The sequence below is a fragment of the Oncorhynchus gorbuscha genome, linkage group LG02 (assembly GCF_021184085.1).
Source record: "Oncorhynchus gorbuscha isolate QuinsamMale2020 ecotype Even-year linkage group LG02, OgorEven_v1.0, whole genome shotgun sequence".
In the NCBI taxonomy this organism is placed as follows: domain Eukaryota; kingdom Metazoa; phylum Chordata; class Actinopteri; order Salmoniformes; family Salmonidae; genus Oncorhynchus; species Oncorhynchus gorbuscha.
Window position 1 is genome coordinate 70,188,036 of NC_060174.1, and position 18,409 is coordinate 70,206,444.

The 18,409-nt window shown below is 41.7% G+C and overlaps 1 protein-coding gene across 4 annotated transcripts in view; it reads right to left on the reverse strand.

Moving 5' to 3' along the window:
• LOC124008500 (seizure protein 6 homolog) overlaps positions 1–18,409 on the reverse strand; it is a 235,353-nt gene that overhangs the window by 109,876 nt on the left and 107,068 nt on the right. For all 4 annotated transcript variants that reach the window (XR_006834107.1, XM_046319841.1, XM_046319833.1 and 1 more), the window contains exons 2-3: positions 13,207–14,001; positions 10,379–10,518 (exon numbers count right to left, since the gene is read on the reverse strand). Coding sequence is in view for 3 of the 4 variants with exons in the window: in XM_046319841.1 (XP_046175797.1) it covers positions 10,379–10,518; positions 13,207–14,001 (935 nt within the window). In the remaining variant the exon portion in view is untranslated. The remainder of the gene's footprint in view (positions 1–10,378; positions 10,519–13,206; positions 14,002–18,409) is intronic.

Consider the following 18,409-nt stretch of genomic DNA (forward strand, 5'->3'; position numbering starts at 1 on the left):
ATATTTGCATATGTTATGGTCTTGTGAAGGTGGGCTGAATTCTGGCAAAGTGTATGTTCTTTTATCTCAGCATGTCTACAGATTCTCCCTTCTACCTGTTTAAGTTTGCTTGGACATTATGATACTGGAGACTGTTATGTGAAGAAACTGTGTAGGCATGCATTTATAGTGGCTAAAAAAGGCATTGTCGTTAATTGGAAGGTTGGTTATCATCCCACAATGTCAAGTTATGTATCACTAGATATGATTTATTACAACATTTGGCAACTTTCACAAGGTCTGGATGCCTTATATAGAATACAGTATGACAAAGGTGTGTCTCTATTGAAAATATGCCCACATCAGGGGAGATACCTATTTAGGCAATCCCTAGCTGCTGGGCTGATCAGTCCTGGCCCTGGGAGTCTCCCGTCACTCTGGTCTTGGCCTAATAATGTTTCACTAAGATCCTTAAGCTGAGTGGGATGTGTTGTGTTGGGTTTGGGCACTGCAGGGTGGTGGACCCCTAGGGACAGGGATGGCGTGAACCAGCTATATTGTGTCCAAGCAAAAAGAGCTCTACAGTACTATTAGTCCTATGAGAATAATTTGAGGAGGATTTGCTGTTTCTGTGCATTAATGAATATTTGATGTATATGTGTTTTTTTTGTTTAGTTCTTTTGTTTCTAAACCTTTAACTTGGGAATTTAAAAAAAGTAAGGTGTGAACTGGGAAGGAAATTGTGTTGAGAGAGAATTGAGCTATTGACTGGACTGGTGGGGGTCGGTCGTGCAGGGGGCTCAGGCTGGCTGGTCGGTCTGAAATTCCATGTAGAGGATGTCTTAATAAAGAAAAACAAAAGTCTGTATTTTTTCAAGAGTTGTTCATTTGTTAGGCTATTGGTTAAAGGTGCAGCACAATATTTGTAATTGAATTATCCTAGATCTAGTTGAGTCTTATTAATCACTCAAACATATTTAATAATGACATCTTACGTAGCTTTATGACTGTGGGCATTTTGCTTACCTTTTATTCTAAATAGAGACAGCATATTCGATTGCGTGAAAATGCAGGAAATTAGCTTTAGATGTCCCAAAAAATGCAGGGGAAGTCCCGCAGACCCCCCCCCCCCGCCAGGTTATGTTCCCCACCACTTCTAAATCCAAAGTGGCGCCCCTGGCAATATCAATGCTCATTATTGGTGAAATTACATTAGACCAACAGTGCACTGATTGACAACCAGCTGGAGTGTCTGTGTGGAGAAGATGGTCAGCTCTTCTGAGAACCATTCATATCACAATCAGGCAGGATAACAATGAAGGAAAGGTTTCAAAAAGCCCTGTAATCTATAGAATCATCACCAGGGGAAATACAGGTAAATAGCTGGTATCTGAATGAACTGGACTCAAACAGTTGTGATAGCAGAGACTGACTGGGGAAATGGGAGTCACTGAGATTATGATACTATTGCACTCTGTGCTGCAGATAGCCTCTCGGCCCACTTATCTATGGGAAACAGCAATAAGAGCAGTACACAGTGACCCTCAATGATGAGTGACTATCAGCAGGAAGCCTGCATGCGGCACACACCATTCCTCCTGACAGGCCTGTCAGCATCCTGCTCAACACTGCTACTTACAGGGATATGCAAGGAAAGAGGGGAGAACCACCGTGTGGGCTTAAAACCACTGCCCAAAGTCCTGTTGCTTAACACATCTTTACTCCTACTTGCCATACTGTTTGCCATTCAACATAATTACATAATTAGTCTGTTTTTATGTTATCCAGAGTGTAGGTGATTGCAACTGTGCTGCTGGCAACATTTAATTATGCTTTTTTGCCAACATTACTGACACCGGCCATATTCAACGGGTGTTTAGCATTTGGAAATTCAGCAGCTATTCTGCGCTCTGGCACACTCAGACAAGAGTGCTCTGATATTGGAGTGGATGGACATACCGAATTTAGAAATGCACCCAAAATGGTTACTTGCATAGTGGAGTATTTTGTTAAGACATGTAGCTAGCTGGCTAGCTAGCTAACCAATGAACCATAATTGCAACTCATAACGTTACTACCCTGAATGAATATGCAGGTAGCTAACCAACCAGGTTCAATGTTAGCTATCTAACATTAGAAAAAGGAGAGCCGCATACTGTAGGAGCTCAGATGCAATTATTTTTTTAACCTAATATCCAACATTTCGACAGACAAGCTGTCTTCATCAGGGTATTAGTTAGCTAACATTAGTCTATAATTAGCCAAGCAAATGGCTCTGAGATATGAATAATAAGATCACACACAAAACATCAGCTAGCTAAACAATTAACTATAATCCCAACTCATGAAGTTACTGTCCTGCATGAATCTGCAGGTATCTAACCAACCAGGTTCAATGTTAGCTAGCTAACATTAAGCTTTAAATAGCCAAGAAAATGGCTCTGAGATTCAAATAATAAGATCATACATGTAATGTTAGCTAGCGAGCCAGCCAGCTAAAGTTAGCTAGCTAACAGTACACTTTAACTTGAAATTAAACCAGCTTCTGTCAAATTAGAAACGTGTAATATCTGAAAATGTAGCTAGCTGGACTATTTTACCCATATGCATCATGGATGGACGGGTCTCTTGTCACCGACGACATGGTTACCCTTAGTTTGAAGATGTAATCCGGAGACAGCTGTTTTCTCCATCTCCTTAGCTATCATACTCGAATTCCACTGATTTCAAAACTCGGTCCTCCAGAAAGTTTAGAGCAACACTTATGCAGTTTATCTACGCAATACATTTTTTAAAAGCTTATTAGACAGGATTACCGACACACACTGACCAGCTCAAATAGCCTCAAATATGAATCCTTAAAGAGATGGGTGGGGCTAAAGCTTAAAAGGGTGTGAACGATGCTGAATGGGTGTAGACAAAGCAGAGCTCTCCAGTAGGTAGCAAAACATTCAAGGGCCATTTTCTCAAAAGTGAGGTTACAAGTTTATCAACTTTCAAAGCAGGATTACTTTCCCATTGTTCCTCAACTGCAGTGTTAAAACAACAGCAATTTACTCAATCAGTGGCAGGGTGTCCAAGCCAAGTCTTTCTTGAGTTTTGGGTTGTAAAAGTTGGTGATTAAGCTGAAAGACACAGATGATGCATTACGAGAACGCCCTTCAGTAGTTTACTGAGGCGAATCCACATTTCTGGTGAAGAAAATTATCTCATGTACTGTCTGACTGTTAATGATTGTAAACAAGGGTATCAAAGGGTAACATGTTGAGAGCACATAACATTGAAAAATATTCTTTCTCCTTGGATTATGAAAAATAAAATTAGGGACTAAGACTTTATGAGAAAACTCCTGAGGCTCTACTGAACAACATTCTTTATTTCACATACTGTAGGGCATTAAAATTGATGTGTCCTATAAACAGAAGAATCATGTTTGCACTTCCCTTTCACTTTTCATGGTCAAAATGTATTTTAGTGAGTGTGTGGTGTGCGCTTGTGTTTTCATACAGTTTACTATGAGATATAATTAATGTGTGTGCGCCTATGCATGCGTTTTATTGATTCATCCAACGGTGAAGATCGTAATTACATCCCTCCTCGAGCAGAATCTATACAGCGAGAGAGAAATATGCACATGGGAGGCACCTCGGAACAGAACCCTTAATAATTGAGCAGAGTGCTGTGAGAGAGATGAATACAAACTCATAATAACTGTAATTCTGAAGAAGTGATCCATAAGAGATGCTTCAACCTTGTGTTGCCCCTGGTGGCAGCACCAATATACAATGCATATTCACTCCTTTTTATTAGTCAATTCACTTAATATATGAGAAGTAAATAGAAATTAAAGTGACAGGTGTGAGATTATGTTAAGGATTAGAGATAAACAGAGATACTGAATCCTTAACATAATCTCACACCTGTTACTATTCAAGGATATGCAATGCATGTGCAGTGGGTCAGGCTTGGATATATGTCCTTGTCTACAGAATCCGGCACCTTATCCACTAGAGCTGACATTAACATTCTGGACAACATGCCACTCTGCAGGACACTTTCAGGTGTCATGACTAGACTAACATTCATCTAAAGACTGTTATTTATCTAATTAACTAACTACTGTATGTTTCATTGTTACCCGATTAATCATTAATCTTGTAACAATTAACATTCGGATTTGGGGCACCACGAGAGCGGTTCTTTAAAGAGTTACCATCTCCCGAATTAAACTCTATAAGGTTTTTACCTGTCACATCTATAAACAGTCAACTTATAAATCATAACCTCATATCATATCACCATTCTGAACAGTCGTATCCTCCTTGCATCTGCAAAATCCGGAGCCTTACTTATGAATCAGTAGTACAGAAATTGGTTTAATTATGTATTTACTAGCTAATTAAACGAGAACACAGGATAAACACACACACTCTATTGACTGGAGACTTATTACGCAGAAAACAGTTCCCTAGTGGAATGACAACAACATGGATGCTTATTAAAGAAGAGATGGAGAGGGAGAGAGGACAGAGACACTTAACAAAGCCACATTCAGAAACTACTCTCACCTACAATAACCATATACTTTGCACACGAACCGCCACACGCTTTGAGCAAGAAATGATTAATGTATTTACGTGAAATGCCTGGGTTCGCCAGGGATCTCGGTGAATAGGGCAGCCTTGGAAAGGGGGTTGGGACTTTCGCGGCATGCTTGTAAGGCTCTGATTGTCCGAAATGGTTCCAACAACTCTTCTACTGTTGTCCTTCTTCGTAGTTGTCCGGTAACTGGTGAATTGTTGTGTAGTACTGAACAGAACTACAGAGTTGATTTTCAAATCAAACTTTATTTGTCCCATGTGCCGAATACAACGTGTAGACCTTACCATGAAATGCGTACTTACAAGCCCTTAACCAACAGTGCAGTTCAAGAAAGAGTTAAGAAAATATTTTGCAAATAAACTAAAGTAAAAAATGATAAAAGTAATACAATAAAATAACAATAATGAGGCTATATACAAGGGGTACCAGTACCGAGTCAACGTGCGGGGGTACAGGTTAGTCAAGGTCATTTGTACATGTAGGTGGGGTAAAATTACTATGCATAGATAATAAACAGTGAGTAGCAGCAGTGTAAAAAAACTATGGAGGTGGAGGGGGGGGGGTCAATGTAAATAATCCGGTGGCCATTTGATTAGTTGTTCAGCAGTCTTATGGCTTGGATGTTGAAGCTGTTAAGGAGCCTTTTAGTCCTAGACTTGGCACTCCGGTACCGCTTGCCGTGTGGTAGCAGAGAAAACAGTATATGACTTTGGTGACTAGATTCTTTGACCATTTTTTGGGCTTTCCTCTGACACCTAGTATGTAGGAAGCTTGGCCCCAGTGATGTACTGGGTCGTACGTACTACCCTCTGTAGCACTACCCTTCCAATCGCTCTTGAAGATGCTTCTTTGAAGATAGGCTAGTCAGCCATATCGAAGGTTCCCCGGTGGGGTGATGAGAGTAGCGTAATACGATGGTTTGAGCAGAGTAACAGGATGGTCCTACTTAAATTAGCTTTTGAAAATAACTTACTTAGGACAGCTAATCAGCCATACCTGATTGTCTGGGAGGTGAGTTTATTGTCTCCACCTTGTGTTGAGATTCAAAGTTGAAACCATTTTAAATGCACAGCTGCCACTTCACACTTTCTATGGATAAATTAGATAATTCATAACCCTTCATTTACACCTTTTGCTTGACAGGGGCGGTTCCAGCAGGCTGGCATGCTCCCTTTCCTCACTTCGGGGCAGTGATTACTCAATGTGCAAAGTTATGGAAAGCAATTATCTCTTATAACTTCTCAAATCACATCCCTCTCTTAACAAAAACACTTTCATCATTTTTTATATTTAATGCACAACTCATAGTATGGAAACTTCATCTATGTAGTGGGAATACATTAAATTACCGTATTTCCGTTATAATTATTTTTATGACATCACAAAATAACAAACAAAATGACAGTAGTGTTCTAAAGATCGCCTCTGACCATTCCCCACGTTCTACGTTAGAAAGATTAATCCAGTATTTGCTTTTGAAAGTGTTCAAGTTTCAGTGGGAAGAAAGCACACCGACTGGCTTTCTTGATGTCTATAGTATTCTCTCGGGTATGCAATCTGGTTTCCGTTCGGGTTATGGACGTGTCACTGCAAACTTATAGGTCCTTAATGATGTCACCATTACCCTTGATTCTAAGCAATGTTGTGCTGCAATTTTTATTGAGTTGGCCAAAGCTTTTGATATGGTAGTATTAGGGTCTCTGAGGGGTGTCTCTGAGGGGTCGTTTGCCTGGTTTGCTAACTACCTCTCTCAACGAGTGCAGTGTATAAAGTCAGAAAATCTGCTGTCTCAGCCACTGCCTGTCACCAAGGGAGTACCCCAAGGCTCAATCCTAGACCCCACACTCTTCTCAATTTACATCAACAACATAGCTCAGGCAGTAGGAATCTCTCTCATCCATTTATATGCAGATGATACAGTCTTATACTCAGCTGGCCCCTCCCGGATTTTGTGTTAAATGCTCTACAACAAATCGTTCAAGCTTTCTCTACCCTTAACCTTGTTCTGAACACCTACAAAACAAAGGTCATGTGTTTTGGTATAAAAGAATGCCCCTCTCCCCACATGTATGATCACTACCTCTGAGCGCGTTAGGTAGTCACCTAATACAAGTACTTCGGAGTATGGTTAGATGGTACACTGTCCTTCTCTCAGCACATATCAAAGCTGCAGGCTAAAGTTAAATCTAGACTTGATTTCCTCTATTGTAATTGCTCCTCTTTTACCCCAGCTGCCAAACTAACCCGGATTCAGATGACCATCCTACCCATGCAAGATTACGGAGATGTAATTTATAGATCAGCAGATAAGGGTGCTCTCGAGCAGCTAGATGTTCTTTGCCATTCGGCCATGAGATTTGCAACCAGTGCTCCTTATAGGACACATCACTGCACTCTATACTCCTCTGTAAACTGGTCATCTCTGTATACCCGTCACAAGACCCACTGGTTGATGCTTATTCATAAAACCCTCTTAGGCCTCAATCCCCCCTATCTGAGATATATACTGCAGCCCTCGTCCTCTACATACAACACCTGTTCTGCCAGTCACATTCTGTTAAAGGTCCCCAAAACACACACATCCCTGGGTCGCTCTTCTTTTCAGTTCGCTGCAGCTAGTGACTGGAACGATCTGCAACAAACACTCAAACTGGACAGTTTTATCTCAATTTCTTCATTCAAAGACTCAATCATGGACACTCATACTTACAGTATTGGCTGCTTTGTGTGATGTTTTGTTGTCTCTACCTTCTTGCCCTTGTGCTGTTATCTGTGCTCAATAATGTTTGTACCATGTTTTGTGCTGCTACCATGTTGTGTTGCTACCATGTTGTTGTTATGTTGTGGTGCTAACATGCTGTGTTGTCATGTGTTGCTGCCATGCTATGCTGTTGTCTTAGGTCTCTCTTTATGTCGTGTTGGCTCTGTTGTCATGATGAGTGTTTTGTCCTATATTTATATTTGATTCGTTTTACATTTTTAATCCCAACCCCCGTCCCCACAGGAAGCCTTTTGTCTTTTGGTAGGCCAAATTGTAAATAAGAATTTGTGCTTAACTGACTTGCCTGGTTAAATAAAGGTTAAATAAATCAAATAAAAAATAAAAAATCCTTTGGTGAATTTGGAGAGCACAGGCTATAATCTTCTGCTTTGATTTACAAAAGGACGTGAGTGTCAATCCCCATTAGCTATTTCCTCACCCCCTCTACGGTTGAAAGGGGGTCTGATTGAAGTTATTCATTGCAAATCTGATCTGACCTATTTGGATTCTCGTGGACAGTCATGACACAGGTTTACATGTCCATTTCATTACAGTCCTAAGAGCCTGGGCAGATTGATCCTGTGACATCCTGCAGACAGTACAGCCTCCTTGAGTGGCAGATGATTTGGAGTGGTAACACATGCCCTGGCTTCAATCAATATCTGCCGTCACCAGAGAGGGAGGTGCGAGACTGTCTATTGAGTTGTTCTATCTCTCTAACTGAACACTAGGCATAGCATGTGACTGTACAGCCCTTTATCACATTTGTCCAAGGGCCTCTGCCCATTCATCCACTGGTCTGAGCCTTTTAGCCCTTGGGTCCAGTTGGTCCTCACATGGACATATTCATCCCATCAGGCTACCTGCCTCAGTGATGTGGGTTGATAAACAGGGCTCTGCATGCTTTCCAGCACCAGCATTTCATTATATTCCACTACACAGAGACTGCCTGCTGAGATAGGAGTCCACTGGAGGGGCTAAGAGAGAACAAGAGCTACTATATCAAAAGCTTGCCTGAGAGCGCGGTTGTGTGTGTGTGTGTGTGTGTGTGTGTGTGTGTGTGTGTGTGTGTGTGTGTGTGTGTGTGTGTGTGTGTGTGTGTGTGTGTGTGTGTGTGTGTGTGTGTGTGTGTGTGTGTGTGTGTGTGTGTGTGTGTGTGTGTGTGTGTGTGTGTGTGTGTGTGTGTGTGTGTGTGTGTGTGTGTGTGTGTGTGTGTGTCATTAACCTTAGCATAGATCCAAAACCCCAAGCAGGAGAAAAACATACATACAAACAAAGACCCTCCACCTAAACTTATCTTAGCCCACCAGAGCCGGGCGGGATGAAAAAGCTCAACCATTCAAGGTCTTTCAAATTAAATGAGGTGTTTGGAGTATTAGAAATGCCAGGGAAGGGGTAATGTGGAGATCGTTTTGCAGGAAGGACAGAAAAATAAGGAAGTAAACATTCAATAGCCATTACCATGTGTGTCTGTGGGACGCCAAGAACTAATCATGGCCCAATTTCTCAGGCTGATGATTTGCATAAGCCCCAAAAAGTACACTACCGTTCAAAAGTTTGGGTCACTTAGAAAATTCCTTGTTTTTGAAAGAAAAGCACATTTTTTGTCCATTAAAATAACATCAAATTGATCTGAAATACAGTGTAGACATTGTTAATGTTGTAAATGACTATTATAGCTGGAAACAGATTATTTTTTTTATGGAATATCTACATAGGTACAGAGGCCCATTATCAGCAACCATCACTCCTGTGTTCCAATGGCACGTCGTGTTAGCTAATCCAAGTTTATCATTTTAAAAGGCTAATTGATCATTAGAAAAACCTTTTGCAATTATGTTAGCACAGCTGAAAACTGTTGTCCTGATTAAAGAAGCAATTAAACTGGCCTTATTTAGACTAGTTGAGTATCTGGAGCATCAGCTCTGCCTAGAAGGCCAGCATCCCGGAGTCGCCTCTTCACTGTTAATGCGATACAGAATTATACATTTTGTCTGGAAATTTAAATGAATCTTGACCTATTTAATGTAGACTCCACATACATCAATTTAAGTAACTTATTATTATTTTTGCTAGGGTAAATAGACGCACCATCCCTTCCTTCCCTGGAGAAAAAAATGACTGATGCCTGCTTCCATAGATAAACATTGGATGCAACCAAGACGGGAGCAGTGAAAGAGAAGCATTCGATGTGAGGGCCCTCTGAATGCATGCTAGTAAATGGAACTCGGGGTTTGTCTTTTACCCACGCTTTCGCAAACAATTTTAGTAGGCCATTGTGTCTCAATAGATCATTATGAAATTACGGCTGACTAAACATTTCACTGTGCTGTGGTGTCTCTGCTGCTGGGTCTGTATTGATTGTGGTGGGACTGTTGCTGTGACAGCTCAGAGATAACAAGTTCCACATGAATGAATAGAAACACAACAAGCAAACAGCCCTGGCTGAATTCAGATTTCCCCTTACCACTCCAAGAGAACATTTTCAGGAATAACTATAATGGTTTTATTTTGAAACTACTCTAGTTACAAGTAAGACACTTGCTAAACATGAAGTGCAGTTGATTTTTTTTCTTGTATTTTTCCTTGAAGTCATGTGAAGCTCAAGGCTTTGTATTGGCGTAAATAAGCTGCACTCATAAATGTTGACATGAGCCATTTGTTTCATGAACAAGCTGAAGTGTTATGTTAGTTTGAGATTCCAATAGATGCATAGCTCATTAGCATTTGGGCAGCTGAAAATAGCATAAAGGTGTAACACTTCATCAGAGCCGCTGGCTCTAACGACAGCCATGATAATTAGGTTAAATGAAGATAGGGAAGAGAGAGAGAGAGTGCTAGAGTGGTGCTAAAACAGTGTGTCCAGAAACACTAACCCAAGGCCTATTGGCAAACCTGGACCTAACAGCCCTCCTCTCATTTCCATTAACATTAACACACTGAGCAGGTTTCCATTAAAACCTTGAGATGTAGGAAAGTGTATGGATGTGAACCCCATAAAAGGGACAACTTAGACAGTATCCTGTTTTCACTGACCTGTACTTCAATCCCGTATCCCAGGTAGACCGTCACCACATAGGTGCAATCCACTCCAGGGTCGGACGACAATGCTGCAGAATGCTGCTGTGGAATCTTGATGTGGCCCTCGGGGTCAGTGAAATTCACAGTGCAGGGACCTGGCACAGGAGAAATGAAAAGACAAGTGATCCCTCTTCCCAGGCTACTGATCCATCTCTGACAGCCCATCTGTGTCTCAGTGGCCCTCTAACCCCCTCATTAACTCCCCAGATTCCCTGCCTCTCAGCCGGGCCTTGGAGATCACGCCGCCCCTCAGCCATCTAGACCCACTAGAGAGGACAGCCAGGCAGCACAGATCAGGTGGAGCCGGCCTCTGCAGATTGGTTTGCCGCATGATCAGCTTTGTGATCCTGGGTGCCAGATGAATAGGAGCTGTCAGCACGGAAGGATGAGAAACACTGACTGGCCCTCTCCAACGCTATTCCTGCCACGCTGTACAAGACTCTGACTAAAATCTGAGTAAACACTGTAAACGAGAGGCAGTCATGCAGGCCACTTTAGGTTACTGCTAAGGGTTGTCATCAGGGTTTGGAACCGGTCATGGAACAAAATCAACATTTTTTTTTAGGAACAAAATCAGAACCGTGAATGAAAGTGAAATATACTGTTCCGGAACAGAACCATTATTTTAAATGCATGGAACCAGTTAATAACATTATTTTCCTCACAAAACGCAACAAAGTGCCTATGCAAAGCCCTACTCTTTCCCTCTGAAACATATTCTAGTGTCTGCTAGCCTGCCTGCTGGAATTGCATAGGCACTTTGTTGTGTTATGTGTGGGAAATAACATTCAAAGATATTCAGAGTTCCATCATAGAAGCCACTCCTCTGTAGGTATAATTCTGAGGGCCTAATTCAGATAATGCATGTCATAACAAGATGCCCAGCGTGTCAAGCCAAGCCTTCTCCACCACCCTCTCTCGCACTCTCCCCACCAGCAAAATTTCAGTCGCATCACGCACCCTACACTCATCTGTCGAATGCACACTCAAAAGCAGGCTGCTCTATCCACACTGATTGGTAGTGTAATTTAATGTTAATGTAAATGTTTTTTAAAAATGATTTCAGAGGTTTAAAAAGTAACAGAAAGGAATAATATAAACGGTTACTTTAAAAAAATTTGTAACAGTGGAATGGAACAAAAAAATAATGGTTCTGTTCAAAATGAAATGATTGTAAAATAGTTTTGGTTCCAACCCCAGGTTGTCATACTATTTTCTTTGGATTTGGGAAGGTTGTGTGTTTTTTTTATTGGGCACTGGAGAGGGAAGTTGTCACGCCTGCTCCCTCTCTCCCTCCCTCTGCCAATTCGTCGGGCTTCTACACCCTCAGCCGGCTTGTCCAGTGCCCATGCCTCGGACGGCCAGTCAGGCCCGCCCAGGTGGGACGCTGGGTGGCGCCCCTAGAGGGGGGGGGGTACTGTCACGCCTGTTCCTGCTCCCCCTCCCTGGCACTCGTGGGTGCTAGGCTACCCAGCACTACGCACTCCTGCCACCATCATTACACACACCTGTTTCCCTCGTCACGCGCTTCAGTGATTCATTGGACTCACCTGGACTCAGTCACATGCTCTCATTACCTCCCCTATATCTGTCTGTTCCCCGCTTCAGCATTTATTGTCATCATGTCGTTTTATTTTCCCTGTTCTGATGCTGTTCCTGTCCTGTTCCATGTCTGTTGATAATGTTCACTGTACCTGCTTCTCATCTCCAGCACCGGGTCTTACAGAAGTACATTTTTCCCCTGGTTTACATTCACCCTTTTGCAGGTTTTACTATATAATATCTTCCATCCTAGCCAAATTTTGTAATCGGCTTGCATGTGCCTCCCTCCCCTATATCAAGGTATTTTTGGTACTTCTGCACTACGCTTTTCTGCGCGTTAACTTTTACTATACCATAAGTCAATATAGTATACTAGTCTAACTGTCTATCCTGCCCTCTATCCAACATTCACAGTGACAATAGTGGTAGATGGATTGTTTTTCCAGATCTGCAATAGGCCAACTAGCATCATACCACACATAAAATCATTCAAGGATGCACCAATTTTCAATGTAAGTGGAGAGGCCAGGTACGTTATTGCACATAAAAGAACAGTGAAGACAAATAAAATGCAAGAGAGGGGGACAATACAATTATCCTACCTAAACTATTCTACAACACCACAATGCAAGGAAAGTTCTACTCTAGGCTGTAAACTGCAGTGAAAATGTCATTTCAATAACGATGCAAAAGACCTGTGATTTGATCATTTAATTCAATATGGATTAGTCGTGGGTATGCCCTTGGCAGTTTATTAGGTCTAGAAAGGCAAAGTTGCAGGCCAGTCTGGATATATTTAAAGTTTTGATACTGAGATGTGCTGTCTGTTGCAGATTCTCCCAAGTCATCCTATAATAATGGGGCCACATATTGTATGCTCCCAGCAGGCCCGGTTATTCAGGAAAGCTTAACACACGCTCTGCCTCCTCTCCGATCCTAGTGGCTTTTCCTCGCGTGCCTAGAACCTAGCGCTTCAAGGTCATGTGAAAATATTTGCAACATTGGGGAAGCGAGTGCATTTTTCTACGACACCTCGAATTGGACAGCCTCCGAGTACATTTTTAACTGTTGATAGTTTAAGTGATTTGACGATACCTGCATTAATAAAGCTGCTACTCTAAAGCCATTGCATTAGGGCCATTACAGAAAAGCAGCAGATGCCAAATGGATGTAATTGGATTTACATTCTTCTACTTCACTCTATACTGTGTGTGTATGAGACCAATAGAAACAGACGTTACCTGGTGTCTGCATGGTGGTGATGGTGGTGGTTGTGATGATGGTTGTGGTGGTCATTCCCTCATCCACCTCTCCTGTGGATAAGGGGGTCAGTTTGGTGAGCTGGATGCCAGGGTCTGTTTTGTTCTTTACCCCTGGTTCCTCTGACTCACCTTTCTCCGCCCTAACTGAGGTGGTCAGGACAGGGGGGGGCAGGGTGGCTTCCATAATAACTTCCCCTTGACCATAGGCGCTTCCATTCAGGAAGGGGGGGGCATTGGGACTGCGGCCACTGACTATAGGGGCAGTGGTTGCCACTACAGGGGTGGTCAGGGAGTCTGTGGTCACTGCCACCTTCTCTGCCTCCCTGGCCTTGTCCTTGGCAAACTGGTTATTCTGAGCCATGCTCACCAGTAGCCCAGGGTCTGTGGAAGCAGAGATGGTGAGGGGGGTTGTGGCAGCCACCGTGGCAGTAGTGGCGATGTCAGAGAAGGCAGGGGCGTCCTCATGTGGCACCAGGCGAGTTGAGGCATCCCCCCCCTCAAAGGCAGTAACAGAGCCGGGCATTGTGGGATGTCCTTCTACATCTCCATGGTCTGTGAAAAACCGCTGGTCTCCCTGGAAATCTTTAGTGAGCAGGAGTTCATGTAGGGCGAAGCCTCTGAAGACAGGTCGGTGGTTAGGGACGTTCATGGGGGATGCTGTGGTAAAATGGTGGATCTCACTCTCTGTGTCCTGTGTGGACGAGTGTGTGAAGGCTCCGCTGTCTGCTTCGACTCTCCTCTGGCCCCCAACATTTCCATTCTCTAGAGAAGACACTGGAGAGAAACACACCAACAACAGGGAGGTATTAGAGCATACTAGAAGAGAAATATAATAACAGAGAACATGATTCCTAAATATTACATGACATTTTTATAAGTAAAACAAAAATCTACATTGGATACATATATGGCTCTGTTGTCATTGCAAAATCTGTTAGTCTAGGATTTAGTCTAGGTTTAGGGACCCCCATTTACCAGGCTGTAAGGAGCATTATGAGTGGATATCTTGTTACATAGAAGGTTAAGTGCAGTGGCTAGTGAGTAAAGTGGAACAATAACCACCCTGATTAACTAACCACTACTGTAGACAAATTGCCACAAGAGGCCCTTAGAAAAGGCCCTTCAGGAAAAAACCCTCATGATAACCCTTTGATGATTCATTTGAATACCTTTATTCCTCCTTCTTCCAATTAGCCAAAGTAAAGATTTTGCTCTGAATGTCTCATGATTACCAAATATAATAATGGCTGAGCCATAGAGAGTAATTATTCCCACCTGCAGCAGTTAAGATGCAATCAGGAAGCCCCAGGGTATGGGTGCTAAATTCAAAAAGTGGGAGGGATGATAATGATAGCTCCAAATTGCTCTCATACAGGATTTCTGTAAGAATCCAAAACCACAGTGTTAAATATATTTGCTCTCAAGAAGTAAGGTTGGAAATGAACAGTGCTTTTGAAAGTGGGTCCTTTTTGCCGTGACGACGGCTTAAGTGTCAAAAGACACACCAGAGGACGTCTCTCAGGGTTAATAAAGAGCAACAACACGATCGTCTTTCATCTCTTCTACATTTATCTCCATTAGTATAGGGAATGCCTTTAAAAAGTTTTGCGACAGATGAATAATGACAGTCCTCACTGTGAAGCCTGCAGTAAGTCAGCATGAGTGTTCATTATCGCAGACAAGCTCTGCAATCACAGCCAGAGCGAGGGAAAGAACTGAAAGGAGAATTTCATCAAGAAAATGTAAATATTCGTCTGACTTCTGAGATAAAAGATTAAAAGACACAAGTTTTCTAAAGGACAGACTCTAGCTGAAGGATGGCATGACTTTCAGAATGTCGATTACCCCTAGTGTGCATATGCATGCACACTGGCACACACACACAATCCCTTGACCCACACTCCTTAACCACATGCCAGAGAAAGAAGTAAAACCATGATAAAGCACAGAAAACACACAATCCTTGTAGTGGAAAAGCACTTTGAAAATGGAGAAAGGTGTGTTATCTAGCTACTGTGATTGTCTCCAAAACCCCAGACACAACTGCCAAAACAACAGGCAGTGTGAAGAGATTGATATGGCACAGCAGTGATAACGGCTACTTCTCTTGTCCTTTATCAGAGTAGGACCTCAGTGAAATGGAAATAAAGGGCTTACAAAAGCTCTCTGATGTAATACTGCCTTATCTGTCGTAAAGAGTATGCTGCTGGGATTTTATATACTAATTGTCCTTGACAGTTTTAACACTTATGGTTGTGCTGCGTGGACAAATGTGACTCGTTTCAGGAAACTAGGTGCATGTCGCGCGTCACTACTTCACAGGAGAGGCATTTGAACAAAAACCTAGTTTTTTATCAAAATGCGTTTTTTGGCAGTAATGCCATCTGGAACATGTAAAATGTATTTGCCTTAATACCAAACTTGTATGACATCTGTAAATACGAATACATTGTTTAATTACGAGCCTAGTTGGTTTAGGAATGGAAGAAGGCAGGGAACTTCCTGTTAGCCATGATTGGCTGAGATAATGGACTGGACATGCCGAGAGATGAGTTCGGGTTTGGTCTGCCATGTAGCATGCTTCTGTCTATAATATGAGCTGCACAGTATGTGTAGATAATCCTTTCTAACGTGGCTTTTTTGAAAGATATCACGAAGAACTGTGATAATGTTGCTCTCCACTCTCCACTTCAAGTTTTGAAATCAGTGGAATTCCCGGTGGAGAAGGATAGCTAAGGACATTTAGAAAATTCAGGCATTTGATTGCAAATATACAGATGAAGTCAAAAAAAGAACACACAAAGGCTGTTGTATAAAACATTTGTCTCTGAATTGCATCTTCAAACCATGGCATCCATGGCATCCGTAACAGAGGGAGAAGCGTTCATACATGTATACAGGTAAGAGAGTCTAGCCAGCAACATTTTCAGATATTATACGTTTCTAATTTTGGCAGAAAATAATTTTCATTGCAAGTTAAAGCGTACTGTTAGCAAGCTAGCTAATGTTATGTGTATGCTCTCTGTCGTAATATAATTTGTATCTCAGATCCATTTGCTTTGCTAGTTATAGCCTAATGTTAGCTAGCTATTTAACATTGAACCTAGTTAGTTAGCTTTAGCGTTATGAGTTGGGATTATAGTTTATTGTTTAGCTAGCTAGCTACCTACATGTCTAAACAACATATTTGATTTGATATGCAGTGGTGTGTGTTTACCAGAGACAGGAATGTGAAGAACAATATGACCTGCACCAAAGTCAAATTAGGATATGACGTTAGGCCAACGAGGCAGTGTCCAAGTTCTACATTTCTCCAGTAGAATGCCCTGCTTTTATTTCATCATACTCACAGCCGTAAGCTGTTTTCTGTAATTAGCTCGCCATTAACTTGAAAATAATGATCTTGTTGTGAGTATTTTTCAGTAATAATGAATACAAATTAGCTAAAGTTAAGATGATGTTAGCTTTATGATATTATCATTATTTGAACTGGCTAGCCAGTTAACGTCATGTTAGCTAGCTAGCTAACAAGCTAGAAACTAACCAAAACATTGTTTAGAAAGTTGCTTGGTTTGCTAGATTGACCTATACTAAATACATTTTTAAATGGATGAAATCGTCGGTTGTTTTGTACACTCCCGTAATCAATCTGTTTAGCACATGGCATCACATGTGAAGAGATGGGTGGGGCTAAGGCTTAAGATGGTGTGAATAATGCTGAATGGGTGTAGACAAAGAAAAACGCTCCAGTAGGTGTACCAAAACATTCAAGGGCCAGTATCTCAAAAGTGGCCTAACAACTTTATCAACTTTCAAAGCAGAATTACTTTTCCATTGTTGATCAACTGTAGTGTATGATTTCTAGCTCTGAGTCTCTACTTTTATCCAATGTAAAAAAAAAACATTTCAAATGTTGCTACATAAGACCGAATCGAGCCGGTCGGTCACAAATAGAGAGATACAACTATTCAGTAGGATGAATGTATAGTGAGTAAGTTTTGTGATTATGAAGTGTCTAATGTCTAAATTTAACCCAAGATGAATGACAAAATATGGTTCACAGTTTTGTAACCGCTAGGCTACACATGTACCGTAAGTATGACATTTATCTCAAACTTCTCAATGTCACTATCCTCTGAGAAAATAAAAGAGAAACTCTTCACACCTCTCAACTTTAGATGCTTACCTAAATAAAATAGTTTGAGGCAAAGCCATGTAAGCGGATGCTTAATGCGCCCTCCAAGATTTGATTAGCAATGGTGAATCCACGCTGTTGTTAGAAATAATCACGCCATGACTAAGGAGAATCCAATTTTAGTCGATAATAATGATCACAATTTCAGAGTGCAATTCAAGTCCGAAACAGACCTGAGCTTCCCTCCAGAGACTTATCTGCCATTGTAATTGAATTTGCCTCTTGACACTGTGCACTGATGCTAGGTGTTACTACACACTCTTTAGACGCTAAATATTATGGATTATACTAACTCTCCCTGTGGCTGAATGGTAGTTTTAGGGTTGACAGTGAGGAGTCAAACGAAGATGTTTGCACACCTTTTTGTGAGCAGGACTGTCTGAAGCGTTTCAAATGGAGACGTTGACTCACAGTTTTAGATCTTTTAGAAATGACTTTGATAATGGCTTTGATATTTTTCAGAGGGAAAAATACAGCGATCCAGGGGATCCAATCATCCTGGTACTGGTGAGAGACACCATCTCTACCACTTTTTTTTAGTCAGTTGGAGTTACCAGCAATGTGAGGTAAGGAAGAAATTAACCACAAACACAAATTCCACGTCAGTAGCACTAGGATAAACAAACCCTTTACAAATCCAACGGGGTGAAATGTTTTTAAAAAATGGATTTCTACAGACCAGCAAAACCGATCAAACGATCAAAAACAATACTTGTCATGTTTTGTCATTTATTATCTTGTCTTGTCCCTGTGCTTCCCATTCTATTCGTTTCCCTCTGCTGGTCTTATTAGGTTCTTTCCCTCTTTCTATCCCTCTCTCTCCCCCTCCCTCTCTCACTCTCTCGCTCTCTCTTCTCTCTATCGTTCCGTTCCTGCTCCCAGCTGTTCCTATTCCCCTAATCAATCATTTAGTCTTCCCACACCTGTTCCCGATCCTTTCCCCTGATTAGAGTCCCTATTTCTTCCTTTGTGTTCCGTTCCTGTCCT